Source organism: Neoarius graeffei, chromosome 23 (assembly GCF_027579695.1).
Source record: "Neoarius graeffei isolate fNeoGra1 chromosome 23, fNeoGra1.pri, whole genome shotgun sequence".
NCBI classification, from domain to species: domain Eukaryota; kingdom Metazoa; phylum Chordata; class Actinopteri; order Siluriformes; family Ariidae; genus Neoarius; species Neoarius graeffei.
In genome coordinates this window covers 30,230,115-30,254,866 of record NC_083591.1, presented here as the reverse complement: position 1 = coordinate 30,254,866, position 24,752 = coordinate 30,230,115, and the positions used below count along the sequence as shown (strand labels likewise).

At 38.8% G+C, this 24,752-nt stretch overlaps 1 protein-coding gene across 5 annotated transcripts in view; it reads right to left on the bottom strand.

Annotated features, from left to right (window-relative positions):
• acsm3 (acyl-CoA synthetase medium chain family member 3) overlaps positions 1–15,483 on the bottom strand; it is a 69,343-nt gene extending 53,860 nt beyond the window's left edge. For all 5 annotated transcript variants that reach the window (XM_060906048.1, XM_060906046.1, XM_060906044.1 and 2 more), the window contains exons 1-2: positions 15,155–15,483; positions 2,124–2,334 (exon numbers count right to left, since the gene is read on the bottom strand). In XM_060906048.1, the coding sequence (XP_060762031.1) occupies positions 2,124–2,334; positions 15,155–15,373 (430 nt within the window). In that variant the 5' untranslated portion in view covers positions 15,374–15,483. The remainder of the gene's footprint in view (positions 1–2,123; positions 2,335–15,154) is intronic.
• Between the last annotated feature and the right edge of the window lie 9,269 nt (positions 15,484–24,752).

The following is a 24,752-nucleotide window of genomic DNA, read 5'->3' as shown; positions in this document are numbered from 1 at the left end:
TCCAAATTAAATGCAAAATGTACTTTCATCTGAAAAGAGGACTTTGGACCACTGAGCAACAGTCCATTTCTTTCTCTCCTTAGCCCAGATAAGACACTTCTGACATTGTCTCTGGCTCAGGAGTAGCTTGATATTAGGAATGCGAAAGTTGTATCCCCTTTCTTGAAGATGTCTGTTCATGACGGGTCTTGATACACTGACACCAGCCTCAGTCCACTCCTTGTAAAGCTCTCCCAAGTTCTTGAATCAACTTTTCTTGACAATCCTCTCAAGACTGCGGCCATCCCTGTTGCTTGTGCACCTTTTCCAGCCACCCTTTTCAGCAATGCCCTTTTGTGGCTTACTCTCCTTGTGGAGGGCATCAGTGATCATCTTCTGGACAACAGTCAAGTCAGCAGTCTTCCCCATGATTGTGGTTGTGTGTACTGAACTAGACCGAGAGATACGCTGTGTTCATACTGTTTTACTCAAACTCGAAATTAAATATTCTAATATTTTGAGATTTTTTTTTTAAATGTTTTTGTACTGTATGCCATACTGATTAAAATTAAAATAGAAAAATGCTCGAAACATTTTAGTTTACGTGTAATGAGTCTATAATATATAACATTTTCACTTTCTTAAATAACTGATGGAAAATATTGAACTTTTTCACAATATTCTAATTTTTTGAGATGCACTAGTAGAAAGCACAATAAAAAAATAAATTAAAATGTTAAAAAAAAAATGCAGCCAGGAAGAGCTCAGAATTCACCGACACATGTGCATTAGCTCTGCAAGAATTAAGACACACGTCAGCAGTCTTTGCCTGTTGTTACGACAGTAGAAATTTGATTTAAAATTCCTGTTCTCTCATTGATGGCCTACTGATAAAACTCTCACCACTACTGGCCTCTAAAACAAGACATTTACAAGCCTGATTTTTAGAGCTCTCTCACTCGTGTCAGGTAGAAGCGTGTGTGTGTGTGTGTGTGTGTCAGACCAGCACAAAAATGCGTTTTGACAGCATCAGAATGAATAAGCCCTGTTCCCTGGGTGAGGTGATGTCACAAGCCTTGGTTCATGTCTCAAGTTAATCCCAATAAAATAGGTTAGTTGCAAAAAAAAGTATTAAGCACAGGAGCTTAATTCATATAATCTGTCCATTTCCCTGAGTCTGTATTAAAGGACAACCGAAGGCAAATTTATCATCAAAATTCGATTTCTCATTTTATAAAATATAGGACTGCATTTCTGACAGCTATTTTGTCACTGCTATAGCAAGTTACGAGTGTTTGAAATATGCTATGTAATATGCCAGTTCATATGTCAAAGCAGTGGCCGTAAACGAGATTCGTAGGACGGAAGTAAAACGTACAGTGGAAATCAAAGTGACCAACATCTGCCAACGTGGTCAAAAGACGTGCGCCCTCTTTCGAATGCTGATGTAATCAAGCCGGAAGTTTGAAAAAAGTAGGCAGTAATTGTCATTTAAACTCGTTTTTGTGCAATAGTTCGTTTGGAAAACAGATTTCAAAATGGTGGCACTGACACCTGGCTGATACTTCACGTTTCGAAGTCTTGCACAAGTCTCGTGAAGATCACGCGGGTAAGCGACGCCGGCCGTGGACCAAACAAACTAAATTCAACACGGCTAAAAACCGAATAGGCCGATAAGTATAATATTTAATTGTAATTAGTTGCCAATATGAGTCATGATATAAGGTTACTAAAACCGAAAACGTAATTGAATAACACGTTAAGAAATAAAGCAAGTTTAAAAATGACTTCAGTTCTCCTTTAATAACACTTAACTAACTACTGTAGCTGTTCATAGATTATTACTTTGTTAGTTACCACATTTTAGCCTAGTCATTCCAGGCAACTGAAGCATAGGACTGGGCGAGCACAAACTTTCACTTGCCCGGTGTTCTGGCTAACGAATTTGTCCATCCTTGTGTTTTATTTTTACCTTATGCTTGCTATATTCAGTTTACTCTGGAGTGCTCATGCTCATTCATTCTGGAATGGCTTTGGAATTTAACACATTTTTACTGAATACTGAAACTTTTAGCAGAGCCAGTCTGATGGTCTATGGCAAATGTGATATTCCTCATGCAGGCACAAGCCCGAGGTGTGATTACCTGTTCTGAGGCAGGCGATATTGACGAGCCACCACTCTGGGACTCTCGGCAGGATGAGAAGGACTCGATCTCCTCTTTCCAAACGGCATTCATCAATCAAAACATTAGCTAGTCGTCTAGAGTAGAAGCCCAGTTCCTCAAAACTCCATCTGATTTCTTCATTTCTATCATTAACCCACCACAGAGCAGGCCGAGACGACTTTTCACCTGCCTGAAGAATAGAATTTATTCAACTTGCATTAATATAGCAAGAAAACTGGTGTGCAACTTGTACCAGTCAGAATGTACAAAAGAGAAATGTATGGTATAAATCAATTACTGTACATGACCAATATGATAGTTTTCAATATTATTATTACTACTACAACAACAAAAACACCACATTGTTTAGTTTTTAATTATTTGGGATATTTAAAGTAGATTTAAGTCAAGCAAAAGGGAAACACAGTGGTGCTTGAAAGTTTGTGAACCCTTTAGAACTTTCTATATTTCTACATAAATATGACCTAAAACATCAGCAGATTTTCACACAAGTCCTAAAAGTAGATAAAGAGAACCCAGTTAAACAAATGAGACAAAAATATTACACTTGGTCATTTATTTATTGAGGAAAATGATCCAATATTGCATATCTGCGAGTAGCAAAAGTATGTGAACCTCTAGGATTACCAGTTAATTTGAAGGTGAAATTAGTCTCAGGTGTTGTTGATGCTCATCAGGCTGGAAAAGGTTACAAAACCATCTCTAAAGAGTTTGGACTCCACCAATCCACAGTCAGACAGATTGTGTACAAAAGGAGGAAATTCAAGACCATTGTTACCGTCCCCAGGAGTGGTCGACCAACAAAGATCACTCCAAGAGCAAGGCGTGTAATAGTCGGCGAGGTCACAAAGGACCCCAGGGTAACTTCTAAGCAACTGAAGGCCTCTCTCACATGGGCTCATGTTCATGAGTCCACCATCAAAAGAACACTGAACAACAATGGTGTGCATGGCAGGGTTGGAAGGAGAAAGCCACTGCTCTCCAAAAAGAACATTGCTGCTCATCTGCAGTTTGCTAAAAATCATGTGGACAAGCCAGAAGGATATTAGAAAAATGTTTTGTGGACGGATGAGACCAAAATAGAACTTTTGGGTTAAATGGGAAGCGTTATGTTTGGGGAAAGGAAAACACTGCATTCCAGCACAAGAACCTTATTCCATCTGTGAAACATGGTGGTGGGAGTATCATGGTTTGGGCCTGTTTTGCTGCATCTGAGCCAGGACGGCTTGCCATCATTGATGGAACAATGAATTCTGAAGGAAAATGGCAGGACATCTGTCCATGAACTGAATCTTAAGAGAAGGTGGGTCATGCAGCAAGACAACGACCCTAAGCACACAAGTCATTCTACCAAAGAATGGTTAAAGAAGAATAAAGTTAATGTTTTGGAATGGCCAAGTCAAAGTCCTGACCTTAATCCAATCGAAATGTTGTGGAAGGACCTGAAGCGAGCAGTTCATGTGAGGAAACCCACCAACATCCCAGAGTTGAAGCTGTTCTGTACAGAGGAATGGGCTAAAATTCCTCCAAGCCGGTGTGCAGGACTGATCGACAGTTACCAGAAACGTTTAGTTGCAGTTATTGCTACACAAGGAGGACAGACCAGATACTGAACAGATTCACATACAGTTAAGTCCATAAATATTTGGACAGAGGCAACATTTTTCTAATTTTGGTTCTGTACATTACCACAATGAATTGTGAACAAAACAATTCAGATGAAGTTCAGACTTTCAGCTTTAATTCAGTGAGTTGAACAAAATGATTGCATAAAAATGTGAGGAACTAAAGCATTTTTTAAACACAATCCCTTCATTTCAGGGACTCAAAAGTAATTGGACAAATTAAATAATTGTAAATAAAATGTTCATTTCTAATACTTGGTTGAAAACCCTTTGTTGGCAATGACTGCCTGAAGTCTTGAATTCATGGACATCACCAGACGCTGTGTTTCCTCCTTTTTAATGCTCTGCCAGGCCTTTACTGCAGCGGTTTTCAGTTGCTGTTTGTTTGTGGGCCTTTCTGTCTGAAGTCTAGTCTTTAACAAGTGAAATGCATGCTCAATTGGGTTGAGATCAGGTGACTGACTTGGCCATTCAAGAATATTCCACTTCTTTGCTTTAATAAACTCCTGGGTTGCTTTGGCTTTATGTTTTGGGTCATTGTCCATCTGTATTATGAAACGCCAACCAATCAGTTTGGCTGGATTTGAGCACACAGTATGTCTCTGAATACCTCAGAATTCATCCGGCTGCTTCTGTCCTGTGTCACATCAATAAACACTAGTGACCCAGTGCCACTGGCAGCCATGCATGCCCAAGCCATCACACTGCCTCTGCCGTGTTTTACAGATGATGTGGTATGCTTTGGATCATGAGCTGTACCATGCCTTCGCCATACTTTTTTCTTTCCATCATTCTGGTAGAGGTTGATCTTGGTTTCATCTGTCCAAAGAATGTTCTTCCAGAACTCTGCTGGCTTTTTTACATGTTTTTTTAGCAAAGTCCAATCTAGCCTTTTTATTCTTGAGGCTTATGAGTGGCTTGCACCGTGCAGTGAACCCTCTGTATTTACTTTCATACAGTCTTCTCTTTATGGCAGATTTGGATATTGATACGCCTACTTCCTGGAGAGTGTTGTTCACTTGGTTGGCTACTGTGAAGGGGTTTCTCTTCACCATGGAAATTATTCTGCGATCATCCACCACTATTGTCGTCTGTGGGCGTCCAGGTCTTTTTGCATTGATGAGTTCACCAGTGCTTTCTTTCTTTCTCAGGATGTACCAAACTGTAGATTTTGCCACTCTTAATATTGTAGCAATTTCTCGGATGGGTTTTTTCTGTTTTCGCAGCTTAAGGATGGCTTGTTTCACCTGCATGGAGAGCTCCTTTGACCGTATGTTTTCTTCACACCAAAATCTTCCAAATGCAAGCACCACACCTCAAATCAACTCCAGGCCTTTTATCTGCTTAATTGAGAATGACATAATGAAGGAATTGCCCACACCTGCCCATGAAATAGCCTTTGAGTCAATTGTCCAATTACTTTTGGTCCCTTTAAAAACAGGGTGGCACATGTTAAGGTGCTGAAACTCCTAAACCCTTCATCCAATTTTAATGTGGATACCCTCAAATGAAAGCTGAAAGTCTGGACTTTATGTCCATTATATAACTATAACTTGAATGTGTTTCAGTAAACAGGTAAAAAAAAAAAAAAAAAAAGAAAAATTTGTGTCAGTGTCCAAATATATATAGACCTAACTGTACTTTTGCCACTCACAAATGTAATATTGGATAATTTCTCAATAAATAAATGCCCAATATATTTTTGTCATATTTTTTAAACTGGGTTCTCTTTACCTACTTTTAGGACTTGCGTGAAAATCTGATGTTTTAGGTCATATTTATCCAGAAATATAGAAAATTCTAAAGGGTTCACACACTTTCAAGCACCATTGTAACATTTTATAAGGTTTGAGATACAGAGCAGGGAATCTGAGACCAATCCTCTTTACACAATTTCTCCAGATCATCCAGGGCTCTCTCTTGCCCTAGTTCCTCTTCAGCTCACCCCACAGGTTTTCAATGGGGTTCAGGTCAGGGGACTGAGATGGCCATGGTACAAGTTTGATTCTGTGGTCAGCTTACCATTTTTGTGTTGATTTGGACATGTGCTTTGGATCATTGTTCTGCTGGAAGATCCAATGATGACCCAGTTTTAGTTTGCTGGTAGAGGCAGCCAGATTTTGATTTAAAATGCCCTGGTATTTCATGGAGTCCATGATGTCATGTACCCTAACAAGGTTTCCAGGGCCTTTGGAGGGAAAAACAGCTCCAAAACATTACAGAACGTCCACCATATTTTACAGTTGGGACCGGGTTCTTTTCATTATAGCCATCCTTCTTTATATGCCAAACCCACTTTGAGTGTTTATTACCAAAAAGCTCAATTTTTGTTAGAGCAGACCATAGAACACGGTTCCAGTCAAAGTTGTAGCAGCATTTTGCAAACTTCAGGTGCTTACGTTTGTGGTTAACTGGGAGATAGAGGCTTTTTTCTGGCATACCTTCCATATACACTGCAACTGCACTATAACAAACTCTTTTACTCAGAACTTTCACATATAACGAACTAAGTTTGTGTCCCCCGCCTTTAATGACAATGAGTTGGAGTCTTGAAAAAAAAGCCCATCGCTGAGCCACGTGTTCCTCTTCCCACCAGAGACAAACAATAAGTAATCAAGTCCACAGTCGAGTTAACAATACGTGTTAATGCCATAAAACAAAGGCTTATCTAGCCTTGCTTACGTATTGTTCACTAACAATTATCCAGAATGGTGATCAAAGGGTTGATAAAAGAACTAAATGACTGTTGATACCGCTAAACTTGACATCAAGTTAAAGCACACCGGCGGTGTTTTTATACCCCCCGCCCAGCCCCGCGGTGCAACATAATGACATCAGTGACTTGTAACACATGAATGAACTGAATGGTGAAGATTTAGAAAACACATCAAGTCAGTGGGCGGACACTGATAACGATACACTGGTAACCTCAGTCATTTCCATAACAGATGAAGAAATCATCGTCTCTGTTCAGGAGAGTTCAAGGTGCATATTTAAAAATAATAATAATCTATCTTGACTTCCACTTTTCAGTGACTTTATGACTACGTTCAGACTGCACCATGAAACGACCCATATCCGATTTTTTTGCCCATATGTGACCTGTATCCGATTTGTTATTGACAATCTGAACGACACAGATCCGATTTTTTTCACATGCGACCCAGGCCGCTTGGATATGTGGTCCTAATTCCGATGCATATCCGTTATTTTCACATGCGACTGCAGTCTGACTGGACAGGTCGCATTCATGCGACCTACACATCATCAACAAGAGACAAACATCACTATTCTGCGTTGGCTAATCCCGCCTCTTTGGTGGAAAACAACAACAATACCAGGTTATTGTGTGAGTTCCGCCGCCGCCACAAAAACCACATCGCCAGGTCTCGCCTCATCTCCATGCTTTACTTGCAAACTTGAAGAGTGCGCTTTTTTTTTGTTTACGTATTACGTAGATGTGCTTATTACGTGTCAATTTGCACATGCGGGACACTTTTGGGTCGTTTTCCGTTCATATTGGAGATCGCATACAAGTCTCATATAATTGGTAAATGTGAACGGCCTAACAAAAAAATCGGATTTCACAACAAATCGGATATGGGTCGTTTCAGGTTGCAGTCTGAACGTAGTGCAAGTTTCATTCACATATGCACGCATGGAGGAACTCTTGTTACTGGCCTTCTGAAAGACATGCAGACACACATTAATACACAGCCAGTAATTCAACACAGGTGTAACTCATCATGTTACCTGCTGGTTCAACCGGACTCCTCGCCGTTCACAGCTGATGCTCGACCACGCCCTCACTGCCACACATACTTTTACTAACAAAGTTTATAATATTTGCATTATTTTCATGACATTAAAAAGAGTGACTCATTTCCTTTACTTCGCAAGTGAACTAAGTCAAATATAAATTAAACACAGTTGGTCTTGTCTCACGCAAGAGTGAGTAAGTGGCGTGACAAGTTGGTCTATTTCAGTATTACGAACTATCTGGCTGTCCCCCAAGCAGTTCATGATGGTGGCAGTTGCAGTGCAATCTGTTGGCATGAAGGTGGTGTCCGATTGTGGTTTTGGAGACTTGGAAACCTTAAGATTTTACTTGTAATTCCTGCTACACGACAGTCAACAATGCCTATCACGCCGTCCCCTGCGCTGCACTGGGCCGCTCTGACCACGTCATGGTCCACCTGATTCCTGCACACAGGCAAAAATTAAAGCTGAGGAAACCTGTAGTGAGGACATCAAAGACGGGGAGCAATGAGGCTGAGGAGGACCTTCATGCATGCTTGGACTGTACAAACTGGGATGTGTTCAGGACTGCTACCAATAGTCTGGATGAGTACACAGAGGCTGTGACATCCTACGTTAGCTTCTGTAAGGACTGCTGCATTCCATCATGAACTAGGGTGAGTTACGACAAGCCCGTCAATGACAGCGTAGCTCACTCTCACCCTGTCTAGTCCAGAAGGAATTATTTAAAGTGGGCCACCTTGCGCAATAAATGTAGCAAGCTATATACACTATATAAAAGCTATATACACCCTAGGAATACCTACCTATTTGCCAGAAATAATCCAAAATGGCAAGCAACTGACTGAGAAGAAGCAATTGTTGAACTTCTCGTTAAGGCTGAATTAATCCATAACTTCATTAATAATTGTAATTAAGCAAATCTGGGTAGAAGTTATATGCACCCTACCTTCATGCCAGAAAGAATCAAAATCAGTGAAGAATTGAGGGAGAAGCAGTGATGTGTGTGGAAACGGCTTGTTAGGGCTTAATTACGCCGTATCTTCATTATTAATTGCAATTATGCAAATTTGGGTAGAAGCTGTATGCACCCCAGGCAGACCTACCTTCCTGCCAAAAAGAAGAAAAATCTGGAGAATTGAAAGAGACGAAGAGATTTTCATGAAATGTGGATGACACCAGATAGATGATGGAGAACACATGACGGCATAAGCCCATCGCCTGTTGGCCGGATGAGCTAATAATGACAAACCCTGGTTCACGGATAAGCTCAGACTGCCAAGGTTGCAAAATGAAGAAACGTTCAGAAGCGGGGACAGGAACAGGTTTAGCAAGACGGTGAGAGAAGCTAAACAACTGTACTCTGAGAAACTCCAACACCAGTTCTCAGTCAATAACTCTACATCTGTCTGGAAAGGGCTGACAGATCACTAACTAAAAACCTGCAGCCCCCCACTCGGTTAACGACTTGCGCCTGGCCAACCAATTGAATGAATTCGACTGTCACTTTGAAAAAAAAAAAGATAACATCCCCCGTGACGCCACACTCCAGCCCCAGTCCACCACTCCCACCTCTACTGCTGCCGGGACCTCTCTACCACCTCTCAGCCTGGAGGCCCATCCACCCACCACCACAGCCTCAACTCTCTCCAGTCTGGAGAGGGAGGTCAATAAGCTCTTTAAGAAACTGAACCCTCGCAAAGCAGCAGATCCCGACTCGGTCTCACCATTTACCCTGAAGCACTGTACTGATCAGCTGTCTCCGGTGTTCACAGACATCTTCAACACCTCACTGGAGACATGCCATGTGTCAGCCTGCTTCAAGGCCTCCACCATTATCCCTGTCCCCAAAAAGCCAAGGATCACAGGATTAAATGACATCACCCTGACTTCCGTGGTTATGAAAACCTTTGAGCACCTTGTGCTTTACCACCTTAAAGCCATCACTGACTCGCTCCTGAACCCCATGCAGTTTGCCTCCAGATCTGCAGACGATGCCGTCAACACGGCTCTTCATTTCATCCTTCAGCACCTGGACTCCCCAGGAACCTATGGTAGGATCCTGTTTGTGGATTTCAGTTCCACCTTCAACACAATCATCCCAGCTCTTCTGCAGGACAAATTCTCCCAGCATACCAGAGCGTACCTGACTCCACTTGCAGGTGGATCACAGATTTCCTGTCTGACAGGAAGCAGCACGTGAAGCTGGGAAAACATGTCACCGACTCCTGAACAATCAGCACCAGATCCCCCCTCCTTTTTCTCCTCTCCTCTTCCCCCTGTACACCAACAGCTGCATCTCCAGTAATCAGTCTGTCAAGCTCTGAAAGTTTATAGATGACACCACCCTCATTGGACTCATCTCTGATGAGGACGAGTTGGCCTACAGGTGGGAGATTGACCATCTGGTGTCCGAGTGCAGGCAGAACAACTTGGAGCTTAATGCTCTAAAGACAGTGGAGATGATCGTAGACTTCAGGAGGAGCTCTACCACACCCTCCCCATCAATGTCTGTGGAGTATTTTCACTTCCTGGGCACTAGGATCACTAAGGAACTTAAGTAAGAGATTTCTCACCAAGAAATCACAGCAGAGGATGTACTTCCTGCAACAGTTGAAGTTTGATCTGCCAAAGACAATGATGGTGCACTTTGACACCACCATCAGAGTCCATCCTCATCTCCTCCATCACCGTCTGGTACGCTGCTGCTGTTGCCAGACGGTGATGTAGGAGATGAGGAGGTCATTCAGCAGAGCGAATGACACGATGCAGTCTGCCTTTGTCCCCACAAAGGCAGACTGCAGCATGTCATTCGCTCTGCTGAGAGGACGACTGGCTGCAGCCTTCTGTCTCTTCAGGACCTGCACAAGTCCAGGACCCTGAGGAGAGCAGAAAGGATTGTGGCCGACCCCTCTCACCACAGACACAAACTTTTTGAATCGCTCCCCTCTGGTAGGAAGCTACGATCCATTAGAACCAAAACCTCACATCACAAGGCCAGCTTTTTCCCCACTGCAGCTGGCCTCTTCAGTAAAATCAGAGACCCCCACTGACTACAACCTCACACTTCCAATCTGTAACATTAATGCACTTTGTCTCTCAACTTCGATTCTGCATGTTTCAAATTCATGTCATACATCTTCATTCTGTGAACTTTGCACATCCCGGTACATTGCACAGCTTGGCTACTGATTTAACCCACTGCACATATCCTCTTTCTCTCCCACATTCATATCAGGACTTCTCCATCTTCATCATGTGACCCATTTCTGCACATTCCAGACATACTGTACAGCTTGGACTTCAACAACTCATGCACATACCCCTTAAATATGTCCACTTTTGAAATTTGTATATTTTAGACTCTTCTTATTTTTTATTCTGTATATATCGCTACTTTTCATCTCATCTCATCTCATTATCTCTAGCCGCTTTATCCTTCTACAGGGTCGCAGGCGAGCTGGAGCCTATCCCAGCTGACTACGGGTGAAAGGCAGGGTACACCCTGGACAAGTCGCCAGGTCATCACAGGGCTGACACATAGACACAGACAACCATTCACACTCACATTCACACCTACGGTCAATTTAGAGTCACCAGTTAACCTAACCTGCATGTCTTTGGACTGTGGGGGAAACCGGAGCACCCGGAGGAAACCCACGCGGACACGGGGAGAACATGCAAACTCCACACAGAAAGGCCTTCGCCGGCCCTGGGGCTCGAACCCAGGACCTTCTTGCTGTGAGGCGACAGCGCTAACCACTACACCACCGTGCCGCCCATCGCTACTTTTGTCTTTGCTAAATTCTTCTATATTGACTGCTCAAGTATCAATCACCAAAGCAAATTCGTTGCATGTATGTGAGAACTGACTTGGCAGTAAACTTGATTCTGATTCTGAGAACAGTCTGAATTAAAACCTACCTGTTTTGCACTTATCTGCTTTCAGATACAGTACTGTGAAAAAGTACAGTATTAGGCACATGTAAAGAAATGCTAGAGACCAAAAATAGATTACATTATTTTTAATGTTTCAACGGGCGGCTCAATGGTGTAGTGGTTAGCACTGTCACCTCACAGCAAGAAGGTTCTGGGTTTGAGCCCAGCAGCCAACAAGGGCCTTTCTGTGTGGAGTTTGCATGTTCTCCCCATGTCTGTACGGGTTTCCTCCGGGTGCTCCGGTTTCCCCCACAGTCCAAAGACATGCTGGTTATGCTAATTGGTGGCTCTAAACTGACCATAGGTATGAATGAGAGTCCAGGGTGTACCCCACCTCTCACCCATAGTCAGCTGGGATAGGCTCCAGCTTGCCTGCAACCCTGTAGAACAGGATAAGCGACTACAGATAATGGATGAATGGTAGTTATCATAGTTTGTGGGTTGGGGGCAGCCAAGTCCTCAAGTCAGGGTGTCCGCTATGAATTTGAGGTTGGGACGTCTGCTACTATAAACAGCATAACAAATGAAACAAAGTCAAGTCAAGTTTATTTGTATAGCGCTTTTAACAATAAACATTGTCACAAAGCAGCTTTATAGAATTTGAACAACTTAAAATATGAGCTAATTTTATCCCAAATCTATCCCCAACAAGCACGCCAATGGCAACGGTGGCAAGGAAAAACTCCCTCAGGCGACACGAGGAAGAAACCCCGAGAGGAACCAGACCCAAAAGGGAACCCATCCCCATCTGGGCAACAACAGACAACATGACTAACATTAACAGTCCGAACATAAAGTCAGCTTCGTTGATGCTACACTGTAAAAAAAAATAGTTGAGAATACTTGAAATTTCAAGGCAACAGTCTGCATTAAGAATTTTATGTTTTGCCAACGATGTGCCCATGATAATCCAAACTATGATAAAACTGTTATCTTTATTAAGAATTCTTAATTAAGTCAATTTTCAATTCCTCATTCTGCCAACATAGATTTCTATTTTTGCTGAACAGTGGCATTCACAGTAGTGCAAAAAGGCAATCACAATTTTTTTACCTCTATTTGGATAGGACAGCATAGAGACAGGAAATGAGCAGGAGAGAGAGAGACGGGGAGGGATCGGGAAATGACCTCGGGTCGGAACCGAACCCGGGTCCCCAGATTTATGGTATGGTGCCTTATCCACCTGAGCCACGACCGTTAACAGCAACTGCAGTCCCCAGCCACAAAAGCACCACCGCAAGAGTCCAGAGCGTCCTCCAGGCGTGACCCCCAACTGTCCACATGGGACCGCCCTCCACAGGAGCGATGTGATGAGACTCCAACCAATAAGTCACAAGTCAATATGTGGTGTGAGACGACTTTTTTTTTTAAAGTCTTTTGCAGAAACAGCAACAGTTCTTCTGGACACTTTGTTGCACTCGCTTCTTAATTTTGCACCAAAACCCAGTAGCCTTCATTATGTTTTGTTTTTTTAATCTGAAAAGTCAAGTTTATTTTTATAGCACTTTTAACAATAGACATTGTCGCAAAGCAGCTTTACAGAATTTAAATGACTTAAAGCATGAGCTAATTTTATCCCTAATCTATCCCCAATGAGCAAGCATGTGGCAACGGTGGCAAGGAAAAACTCCCTCAGACGACACGAGGAAGAAACCTCGAGAGGAACCAGACTCAAAAGGGAACCCATCCTCATTTGGGTGATAGACAATGTGATAACATTTTTAACAGTTTTAACATGAAGTCAGTTTCATTGATGTTAGAACTCTTCATTGATGGAAACCTGTGGTCTTTTATGTAACATGCTGCTCAGACAAACTTTTTTTTGTCTGTAACATTTAATTTTGGGGGCGGCGTGGTGGTGTAGCAGTTAGTGCTGTTGCCTCACAGCAAGAAGGTCCGGGTTTGAGCCCCGTGGCTGGTGAGGGCCTTTCTGTGTGGAGTTTGCATGTTCTCCCCGTGTCCGCGTGGGTTTCCTCCGGGTGCTCCGGTTTCCCCCACAGTCCAAAGACATGCAGGTTAGGTTAACTGGTGACTCTAAATTGACTGTAGGTGTGAATGTGAATGGTAGTCTGTGTCTATGATACCCCTTTTCCACCAAATCAGTTCCAGGGCTGGTTCGGGGCCAGTGCTGGTGCTGGTTCACAACTCGTTCAACTTGCGAGCCAGCTGAGAACCAGTTTGCTTTTCCATAGCTCGGGGTGCTAAGGGGAGCCACGTCATTACATCGCTGTATACGTCAGTTACGTCGCTGCGTTTGCATAAACCTTGGCGTGAACATCGACGCAACAACACGAGGAGAAGAAGCAGCAACAACAACAATAATGGATGACTTCGCGTTTGTACAGCTGCTGCTTCTCGTTGCTTAAAAATGGCGACCTATCGCAGTCTTGCTATCTTGTTGTTGGTCTTAACAACTCCACCCCCCGCTGACATAAGCGGTAATTTCCTCTAGCCCAGCAAAGAGTTGGTGCTAGCCTGGAACCGGTTTTTCTAGCCCCATAGCCAGTTCTTTGTCAGTGGAAACAGAAAACCCAGTTCCAGACTAAGCACTGGCCCTGGAACTGCTTTGGTAGAAAAGGGGCATGCGTCAGCCCTGTGATGACCTGGCGACTTGTCCAGGGTGTACCCCGCCTTTCACCCGTAGTCAGCTGGGATAGGCTCCAGCTTGCCTGCGACCCTGTAGAACAGGATAAAGCGGCTAGAGATGAGATTTAATTTTGGGCTGGAAAACAAATGTTTTTGTATTGATTTGATGAAGTAGAAGTCATAAAATAGAATTCTATAAGGGTTGTTTTACAATCAGGGTACAAAGTTTGTGTCACAGGGGTCCAAAATTCAAATTGATTCAAACTGGTTCTTGTACCAGTTTTTAAGTGAAGGGCAAGTTAAAGAACAGATTTCAGGTAATTTTTTGACATGGTAGTTTTGTGTAATCTGCTATAAGATAAAGAAGATTAAGTGTAGCTTTAAGCAGGGCTGGGAGAAACAAAGGAAGTGATTCTCGGATTCTGACAATTCAGAATCCACTACTTCCATAGTGCTTTTAAATATAAGGCTGTAAGCTTTGTGTTAGTTGTCTCTAATATTTATGTCCCAATATCTTGACCACATTTTAGGATGAAAATAATCATTTTAGATATGTTATTTTATATTGAAAAATTAGCTGTCTCGGAGAGGACTTTTTTTGACACAATTACAAAAATACATTGATCAAAATAGTCTGAAAACTTACTGGCATTCAACATTAAAACTTAACTATGTTTCCAATGATATGGAACCAAATATGTGTTTTATGGTATAAAGAATGATTTAAGTGCATCCCTTTTGGAGCTACCTGTGGTCAAAAAAGCACTTTTTCTAAATGACACGAGTAATTTTGCTAAATATGACATCTTGCCATACATTCACCAAAAATAACGTTATCACCACATTTTTTTTGCATGGTAAATAGCGCTATCACAGGGCTACAATAAACAACCAAGTTTATTTAGTCAAGCCTTTTGATATTGAAGATAATAAGTGTTAAATGTGATTTTTAGCTTGCGTACCCTGACTGTAAAACAACCCATAATGAAAGTTTGTATTGGGGGAGAGAAATTAGAGTGCTTAAGACTTTCACACAGTATAATCATTATATTAGGAATCAAACATATGACATGTCAGTACCTTTTCTCTAGTTTCCCAAACGTCCAGGACATCTTTAGAGAAGTTGAAGACAGGAGGAGCGTGTGGTTTGGGTAAGAGCAGCAGACTGCTGTAGTCGGTGAAGTTTTTCGGTTTTGTTGTTGTTGCTGTGTGTGTGTGGGACTCGAACCTATGCACTCCGCTCTCCGCCTTTAAGCACCGCGTTAAAAACACACGGCAGCGGACAGTAAACAGCAGCATTGCTTATTATAAACACCGGTACACACACACACTGCTGGATTAAAGCACAGCTGTGACCTCAATTAATCAACAACTCTTTATTGAAGTGTTTATTCCATGAGCTCACTTCCTTATAATCAGGTTTCTCGCGATATTTAAGGTTTAGTGAATGGGCTATAGGAGAGGGGCGGGGCCACCACACAGTTACACACGACACCAGACGCCTCGTCCCCGTTACCCGTCAGCGAAGCGGAACATCCGCGCACGGCGGCCATCTTACCTCAGCCCGCTGCTGCCCGGGACACTGTGCGGGGAGCGAGATGTGCTGTTCAGATGACCGTAACTTCCTCAAGTTTCAATCGGTTTGGTTTGTTATATAAAAAAAACAAAAAACAAACGGGAGTATGTATTTATGATATTAATGATGAATAATCATTTTATGTTTTTTAAAAAATACATGCTGAAATTCCTGCGCTGTGAGAAGCCCAACACTGCATACTTATGGATAACTGCGGCCTTACGACAAATACCCATACAGTTTATTTCCAATTTTTAGTGAAAATATTTTTACATGTGATAGGGCCGTAGGGGAAGCTAAAGTTAAATAAACAGCTTACTCACTTCTGAAACTTCAGAAATACTTCATCCACCTCAAAAACATAATGCACTCACAGCATAGCATAATAAATCTAAACTCACATCATGGCATAATAACAAATGTAAACTCACATCATGGCATGATAACAAATGCAAACTCACATCATGGCATAATAACAAATGTAAACTCACATCATGGCATAATAACAAATGCAAACTCACATCATGGCATAATAACAAATGCAAACTCACATCATGGCATAATAACAAATGTAAACTCACATCATGGCATAATAACAAATGTAAACTCACATCATGGCATAATAACAAATGCAAACTCACATCATGGCATAATAACAAATGTAAACTCACATCATGGCATAATAACAAATGCAAACTCACATCATGGCATAATAACAAATGCAAACTCACATCATGGCATAATAACAAATGCAAACTCACATCATGGCATAATAACAAATGCAAACTCACATCATGGCATGATAACAAATGCAAACTCACATCATGGCATAATAACAAATGCAAACTCACATCATGGCATAATAACAAATGCAAACTCACATCATGGCATAATAACAAATGCAAACTCACATCATGGCATAATAACAAATGCAAACTCACATCATGGCATAATAACAAATGCAAACTCACATCATGGCATAATAACAAATGCAAACTCACATCATGGCATGATAACAAATGTAAACTCACATCATGGCATAATAACAAATGCAAACTCACATCATGGCATAATAACAAATGTAAACTCACATCATGGCATAATAACAAATGTAAACTCACATCATGGCATAATAACAAATGTAAACTCACATCATGGCATAATAACAAATGTAAACTCACATCATGGCATAATAACAAATGCAAACTCACATCATGGCATAATAACAAATGTAAACTCACATCATGGCATAATAACAAATGCAAACTCACATCATGGCATAATAACAAATGTAAACTCACATCATGGCATAATAACAAATGTAAACTCACATCATGGCATAATAACAAATGTAAACTCACATCATGGCATAATAACAAATGCAAACTCACATCATGGCATAATAACAAATGCAAACTCACATCATGGCATAATAACAAATGCAAACTCACATCATGGCATAATAACAAATGTAAACTCACATCATGGCATAATAACAAATGCAAACTCACATCATGGCATAATAACAAATGTAAACTCACATCATGGCATAATAACAAATGTAAACTCACATCATGGCATAATAACAAATGTAAACTCACATCATGGCATAATAACAAATGCAAACTCACATCATGGCATAATAACAAATGTAAACTCACATCATGGCATAATAACAAATGTAAACTCACATCATGGCATAATAACAAATGTAAACTCACATCATGGCATAATAACAAATGCAAACTCGCATCATGGCATAATAACAAATGCAAACTCACATCATGGCATAATAACAAATGCAAACTCGCATCATGGCATAATAACAAATGTAAACTCACATCATGGCATAATAACAAATGTAAACTCACATCATGGCATAATAACAAATGCAAACTCGCATCATGGCATAATAACAAATGCAAACTCACATCATGGCATAATAACAAATGCAAACTCGCATCATGGCATAATAACAAATGTAAACTCGCATCATGGCATAATAACAAATGCAAACTCGCATCATGGCATAATAACAAATGTAAACTCACATCATGGCATAATAACAAATGTAAACTCACATCATGGCATAATAACAAATGTAAACTCACATCATGGCATAATAACAAATGCAAACTCACATCATGGCATAATAACAAATGTAAACTCACATCATGGCATAATAACAAATGTAAACTCACATCATGGCATAATAACAAATGTAAACTCACATCATGGCATAATAACAAATGCAAACTCACATCATGGCATAATAACAAATGCAAACTCACATCATGGCATAATAACAAATGCAAACTCACATCATGGCATAATAACAAATGTAAACTCACATCATGGCATAATAACAAATGTAAACTCACATCATGGCATAATAACAAATGCAAACTCACATCATGGCATAATAACAAATGTAAACTCACATCATGGCATAATAACAAATGTAAACTCACATCATGGCATAATAACAAATGCAAACTCACATCATGGCATAATAACAAATGTAAACTCACATCATGGCATAATAACAAATGTAAACTCACATCATGGCATAATAACAAATGTAAACTCACATCATGGCATAATAACAAATGTAAACTCACATCATGGCATAATAACAAATGCAAACTCACATCATGGCATAATAACAAATGTAACCTCACATCATGGCATGATAACAAATGTAAACTCACATCATGGCATGATAACAAATGCAAACTCACATCATGGCATAATAACAAATGCAAACTCACATCATGGCATAATAACAAATGTAAACTCACATCATGGCATAATAACAAATGCAAACTCACATCATGGCATAATAACAAATGTAAACTCACATCATGGCATAATAACAAATGTAAACTCACATCATAGCATGATAACAAATGTAAACGCACATCATGGCATGATAACAAATGTAAACTCACATCATGGCATAATAACAAATGCAAACTCACATCATGTCATAATAACAAATGTAAACTCACATCATGGCATAATAACAAATGTAAACTCACATCATGGCATAATAACAAATGTAAACTCACATCATGGCATAATAACAAATGTAAACTCACATCATGGCATAATAACAAATGTAAACTCACATCATAGCATAATAACAAATGTAAACTCACATCATGGCATAATAACAAATGTAAACTCACATCATGGCATAATAACAAATGTAAACTCACATCATGGCATAATAACAAATGTAAACTCACATCATAGCATGATAACAAATGTAAACGCACATCATGGCATAATAACAAATGTAAACTCACATCATGGCATAATAACAAATGCAAACTCACATCATGGCATAATAACAAATGCAAACTCACATCATGGCATAATAACAAATGTAAACTCACATCATGGCATAATAACAAATGCAAACTCACATCATGGCATAATAACAAATGTAAACTCACATCATGGCATGATAACAAATGCAAACTCACATCATGGCATAATAACAAATGTAAACTCACATCATGGCATAATAACAAATGCAAACTCACATCATGGCATAATAACAAATGTAAACTCGCATCATGGCATAATAACAAATGCAAACTCACATCATGGCATAATAACAAATGTAAACTCGCATCATGGCATAATAACAAATGCAAACTCACATCATGGCATAATAACAAATGTAAACTCGCATCATGGCATAATAACAAATGCAAACTCGCATCATGGCATAATAACAAATGTAAACTCGCATCATGGCATGATAACAAATGCAAACTCACATCATGGCATAATAACAAATGTAAACTCACATCATGGCATAATAACAAATGTAAACTCGCATCATGGCATAATAACAAATGCAAACTCACATCATGGCATAATAACAAATGTAAACTCGCATCATGGCATAATAACAAATGCAAACTCACATCATGGCATAATAACAAATGTAAACTCGCATCATAGCATGATAACAAATGTAAACTCACATCATGGCATAATAACAAATGTAAACTCGCATCATGGCATAATAACAAATGCAAACTCACATCATGGCATAATAACAAATGTAAACTCACATCATGGCATAATAACAAATGCAAACTCACATCATGGCATAATAACAAATGTAAACTCACATCATGGCATAATAACAAATGTAAACTCGCATCATGGCATAATAACAAATGTAAACTCGCATCATGGCATAATAACAAATGCAAACTCACATCATGGCATAATAACAAATGTAAACTCACATCATGGCATAATAACAAATGTAAACTCACATCATGGCATAATAACAAATGTAAACTCACATCATGGCATAATAACAAATGTAAACTCGCATCATGGCATAATAACAAATGTAAACTCACATCATGGCATAATAACAAATGCAAACTCACATCATGGCATAATAACAAATGTAAACTCACATCATGGCATAATAACAAATGTAAACTCGCATCATGGCATAATAACAAATGTAAACTCGCATCATGGCATAATAACAAATGCAAACTCACATCATGGCATAATAACAAATGTAAACTCGCATCATGGCATAATAACAAATGTAAACTCACATCATGGCATAATAACAAATGTAAACTCGCATCATGGCATGATAACAAATGTAAACTCACATCATGGCATAATAACAAATGTAAACTCGCATCATGGCATAATAACAAATGCAAACTCACATCATGGCATAATAACAAATGTAAACTCGCATCATAGCATGATAACAAATGCAAACTCACATCATGGCATAATAACAAATGTAAACTCACATCATGGCATAATAACAAATGCAAACTCACATCATGGCATAATAACAAATGTAAACTCACATCATGGCATAATAACAAATGTAAACTCACATCATGGCATAATAACAAATGTAAACTCGCATCATGGCATAATAACAAATACAAACTCACATCATGGCATAATAACAAATGTAAACTCACATCATGGCATAATAACAAATGTAAACGCACATCATGGCATAATAACAAATGTAAACTCACATCATGGCATAATAACAAATGTAAACTCACATCATGGCATAATAACAAATGTAAACTCACATCATGGCATAATAACAAATGTAAACTCACATCATGGCATAATAACAAATGCAAACTCACATCATGGCATAATAACAAATGTAAACTCACATCATGGCATAATAACAAATGTAAACTCACATCATGGCATAATAACAAATGTAAACTCGCATCATGGCATAATAACAAATACAAACTCACATCATGGCATAATAACAAATGTAAACTCACATCATGGCATAATAACAAATGTAAACTCACATCATGGCATAATAACAAATGTAAACTCGCATCATGGCATAATAACAAATGTAAACTCACATCATGGCATAATAACAAATGCAAACTCACATCATGGCATAATAACAAATGTAAACTCACATCATGGCATAATAACAAATGCAAACTCACATCATGGCATAATAACAAATGCAAACTCACATCATGGCATGATAACAAATGCAAACTCACATCATGGCATAATAACAAATGCAAACTCACATCATGGCATGATAACAAATGTAAACTCGCATCATGGCATAATAACAAATGTAAACTCGCATCATGGCATAATAACAAATGTAAACTCACATCATGGCATAATAACAAATGCAAACTCACATCATGGCATAATAACAAATGCAAACTCACATGATGGCATAATAACAAATGTAAACTCACATCATGGCATAATAACAAATGCAAACTCACATCATGGCATAATAACAAATGCAAACTCACATCATGGCATGATAACAAATGCAAACTCACATCATGGCATAATAACAAATGCAAACTCACATCATGGCATGATAACAAATGCAAACTCACATCATGGCATAATAACAAATGCAAACTCACATCATGGCATGATAACAAATGCAAACTCACATCATGGCATAATAACAAATGCAAACTCACATCATGGCATAATAACAAATGCAAACTCACATCATGGCATAATAACAAATGTAAACTCGCATCATGGCATAATAACAAATGCAAACTCACATCATGGCATAATAACAAATGCAAACTCGCATCATGGCATAATAACAAATGCAAACTCACATCATGGCATAATAACAAATGCAAACTCACATCATGGCATAATAACAAATGTAAACTCACATCATGGCATAATAACAAATGTAAACTCACATCATGGCATAATAACAAATGTAAACTCACATCATGGCATAATAACAAATGTAAACTCACATCATGGCATAATAACAAATGCAAACTCACATCATGGCATAATAACAAATGTAACCTCACATCATGGCATGATAACAAATGTAAACTCACATCATGGCATGATAACAAATGCAAACTCACATCATGGCATAATAACAAATGCAAACTCACATCATGGCATAATAACAAATGTAAACTCACATCATGGCATAATAACAAATGCAAACTCACATCATGGCATAATAACAAATGTAAACTCACATCATGGCATAATAACAAATGTAAACTCACATCATAGCATGATAACAAATGCAAACTCACATCATGGCATGATAACAAATGTAAACTCACATCATGGCATAATAACAAATGCAAACTCACATCATGGCATGATAACAAATGTAAACTCACATCATGGCATAATAACAAATGCAAACTCACATCATGTCATAATAACAAATGTAAACTCACATCATGGCATAATAACAAATGTAAACTCACATCATGGCATAATAACAAATGTAAACTCACATCATGGCATAATAACAAATGTAAACTCACATCATGGCATAATAACAAATGTAAACTCACATCATAGCATAATAACAAATGTAAACTCACATCATGGCATAATAACAAATGTAAACTCACATCATGGCATAATAACAAATGTAAACTCACATCATGGCATAATAACAAATGTAAACTCACATCATAGCATGATAACAAATGTAAACGCACATCATGGCATAATAACAAATGTAAACTCACATCATGGCATAATAACAAATGCAAACTCACATCATGGCATAATAACAAATGCAAACTCACATCATGGCATAATAACAAATGTAAACTCACATCATGGCATAATAACAAATGCAAACTCACATCATGGCATAATAACAATTGAAACTCACATCATGGCATGATAACAAATGCAAACTCACATCATGGCATAATAACAAATGTAAACTCACATCATGGCATAATAACAAATGCAAACTCACATCATGGCATAATAACAAATGTAAACTCGCATCATGGCATAATAACAAATGCAAACTCACATCATGGCATAATAACAAATGTAAACTCGCATCATGGCATAATAACAAATGCAAACTCACATCATGGCATAATAACAAATGTAAACTCGCATCATGGCATAATAACAAATGCAAACTCGCATCATGGCATAATAACAAATGTAAACTCGCATCATGGCATGATAACAAATGCAAACTCACATCATGGCATAATAACAAATGTAAACTCACATCATGGCATAATAACAAATGTAAACTCGCATCATGGCATAATAACAAATGCAAACTCACATCATGGCATAATAACAAATGTAAACTCGCATCATGGCATAATAACAAATGCAAACTCACATCATGGCATAATAACAAATGTAAACTCGCATCATAGCATGATAACAAATGTAAACTCACATCATGGCATAATAACAAATGTAAACTCGCATCATGGCATAATAACAAATGCAAACTCACATCATGGCATAATAACAAATGTAAACTCACATCATGGCATAATAACAAATGCAAACTCACATCATGGCATAATAACAAATGTAAACTCACATCATGGCATAATAACAAATGTAAACTCGCATCATGGCATAATAACAAATGTAAACTCGCATCATGGCATAATAACAAATGCAAACTCACATCATGGCATAATAACAAATGTAAACTCACATCATGGCATAATAACAAATGTAAACTCACATCATGGCATAATAACAAATGTAAACTCACATCATGGCATAATAACAAATGTAAACTCGCATCATGGCATAATAACAAATGTAAACTCACATCATGGCATAATAACAAATGCAAACTCACATCATGGCATAATAACAAATGTAAACTCACATCATGGCATAATAACAAATGTAAACTCGCATCATGGCATAATAACAAATGTAAACTCGCATCATGGCATAATAACAAATGCAAACTCACATCATGGCATAATAACAAATGTAAACTCGCATCATGGCATAATAACAAATGTAAACTCACATCATGGCATAATAACAAATGTAAACTCGCATCATGGCATGATAACAAATGTAAACTCACATCATGGCATAATAACAAATGTAAACTCGCATCATGGCATAATAACAAATGCAAACTCACATCATGGCATAATAACAAATGTAAACTCGCATCATAGCATGATAACAAATGCAAACTCACATCATGGCATAATAACAAATGTAAACTCACATCATGGCATAATAACAAATGCAAACTCACTTCATGGCATAATAACAAATGTAAACTCACATCATGGCATAATAACAAATGTAAACTCACATCATGGCATAATAACAAATGTAAACTCGCATCATGGCATAATAACAAATACAAACTCACATCATGGCATAATAACAAATGTAAACTCACATCATGGCATAATAACAAATGTAAACTCACATCATGGCATAATAACAAATGTAAACGCACATCATGGCATAATAACAAATGCAAACTCACATCATGGCATAATAACAAATGCAAACTCACATCATGGCATAATAACAAATGTAAACTCACATCATGGCATAATAACAAATGCAAACTCACATCATGGCATAATAACAAATGTAAACTCACATCATGGCATAATAACAAATGCAAACTCACATCATGGCATAATAACAAATGCAAACTCACATCATGGCATAATAACAAATGTAAACTCACATCATGGCATAATAACAAATGCAAACTCACATCATGGCATAATAACAAATGCAAACTCACAT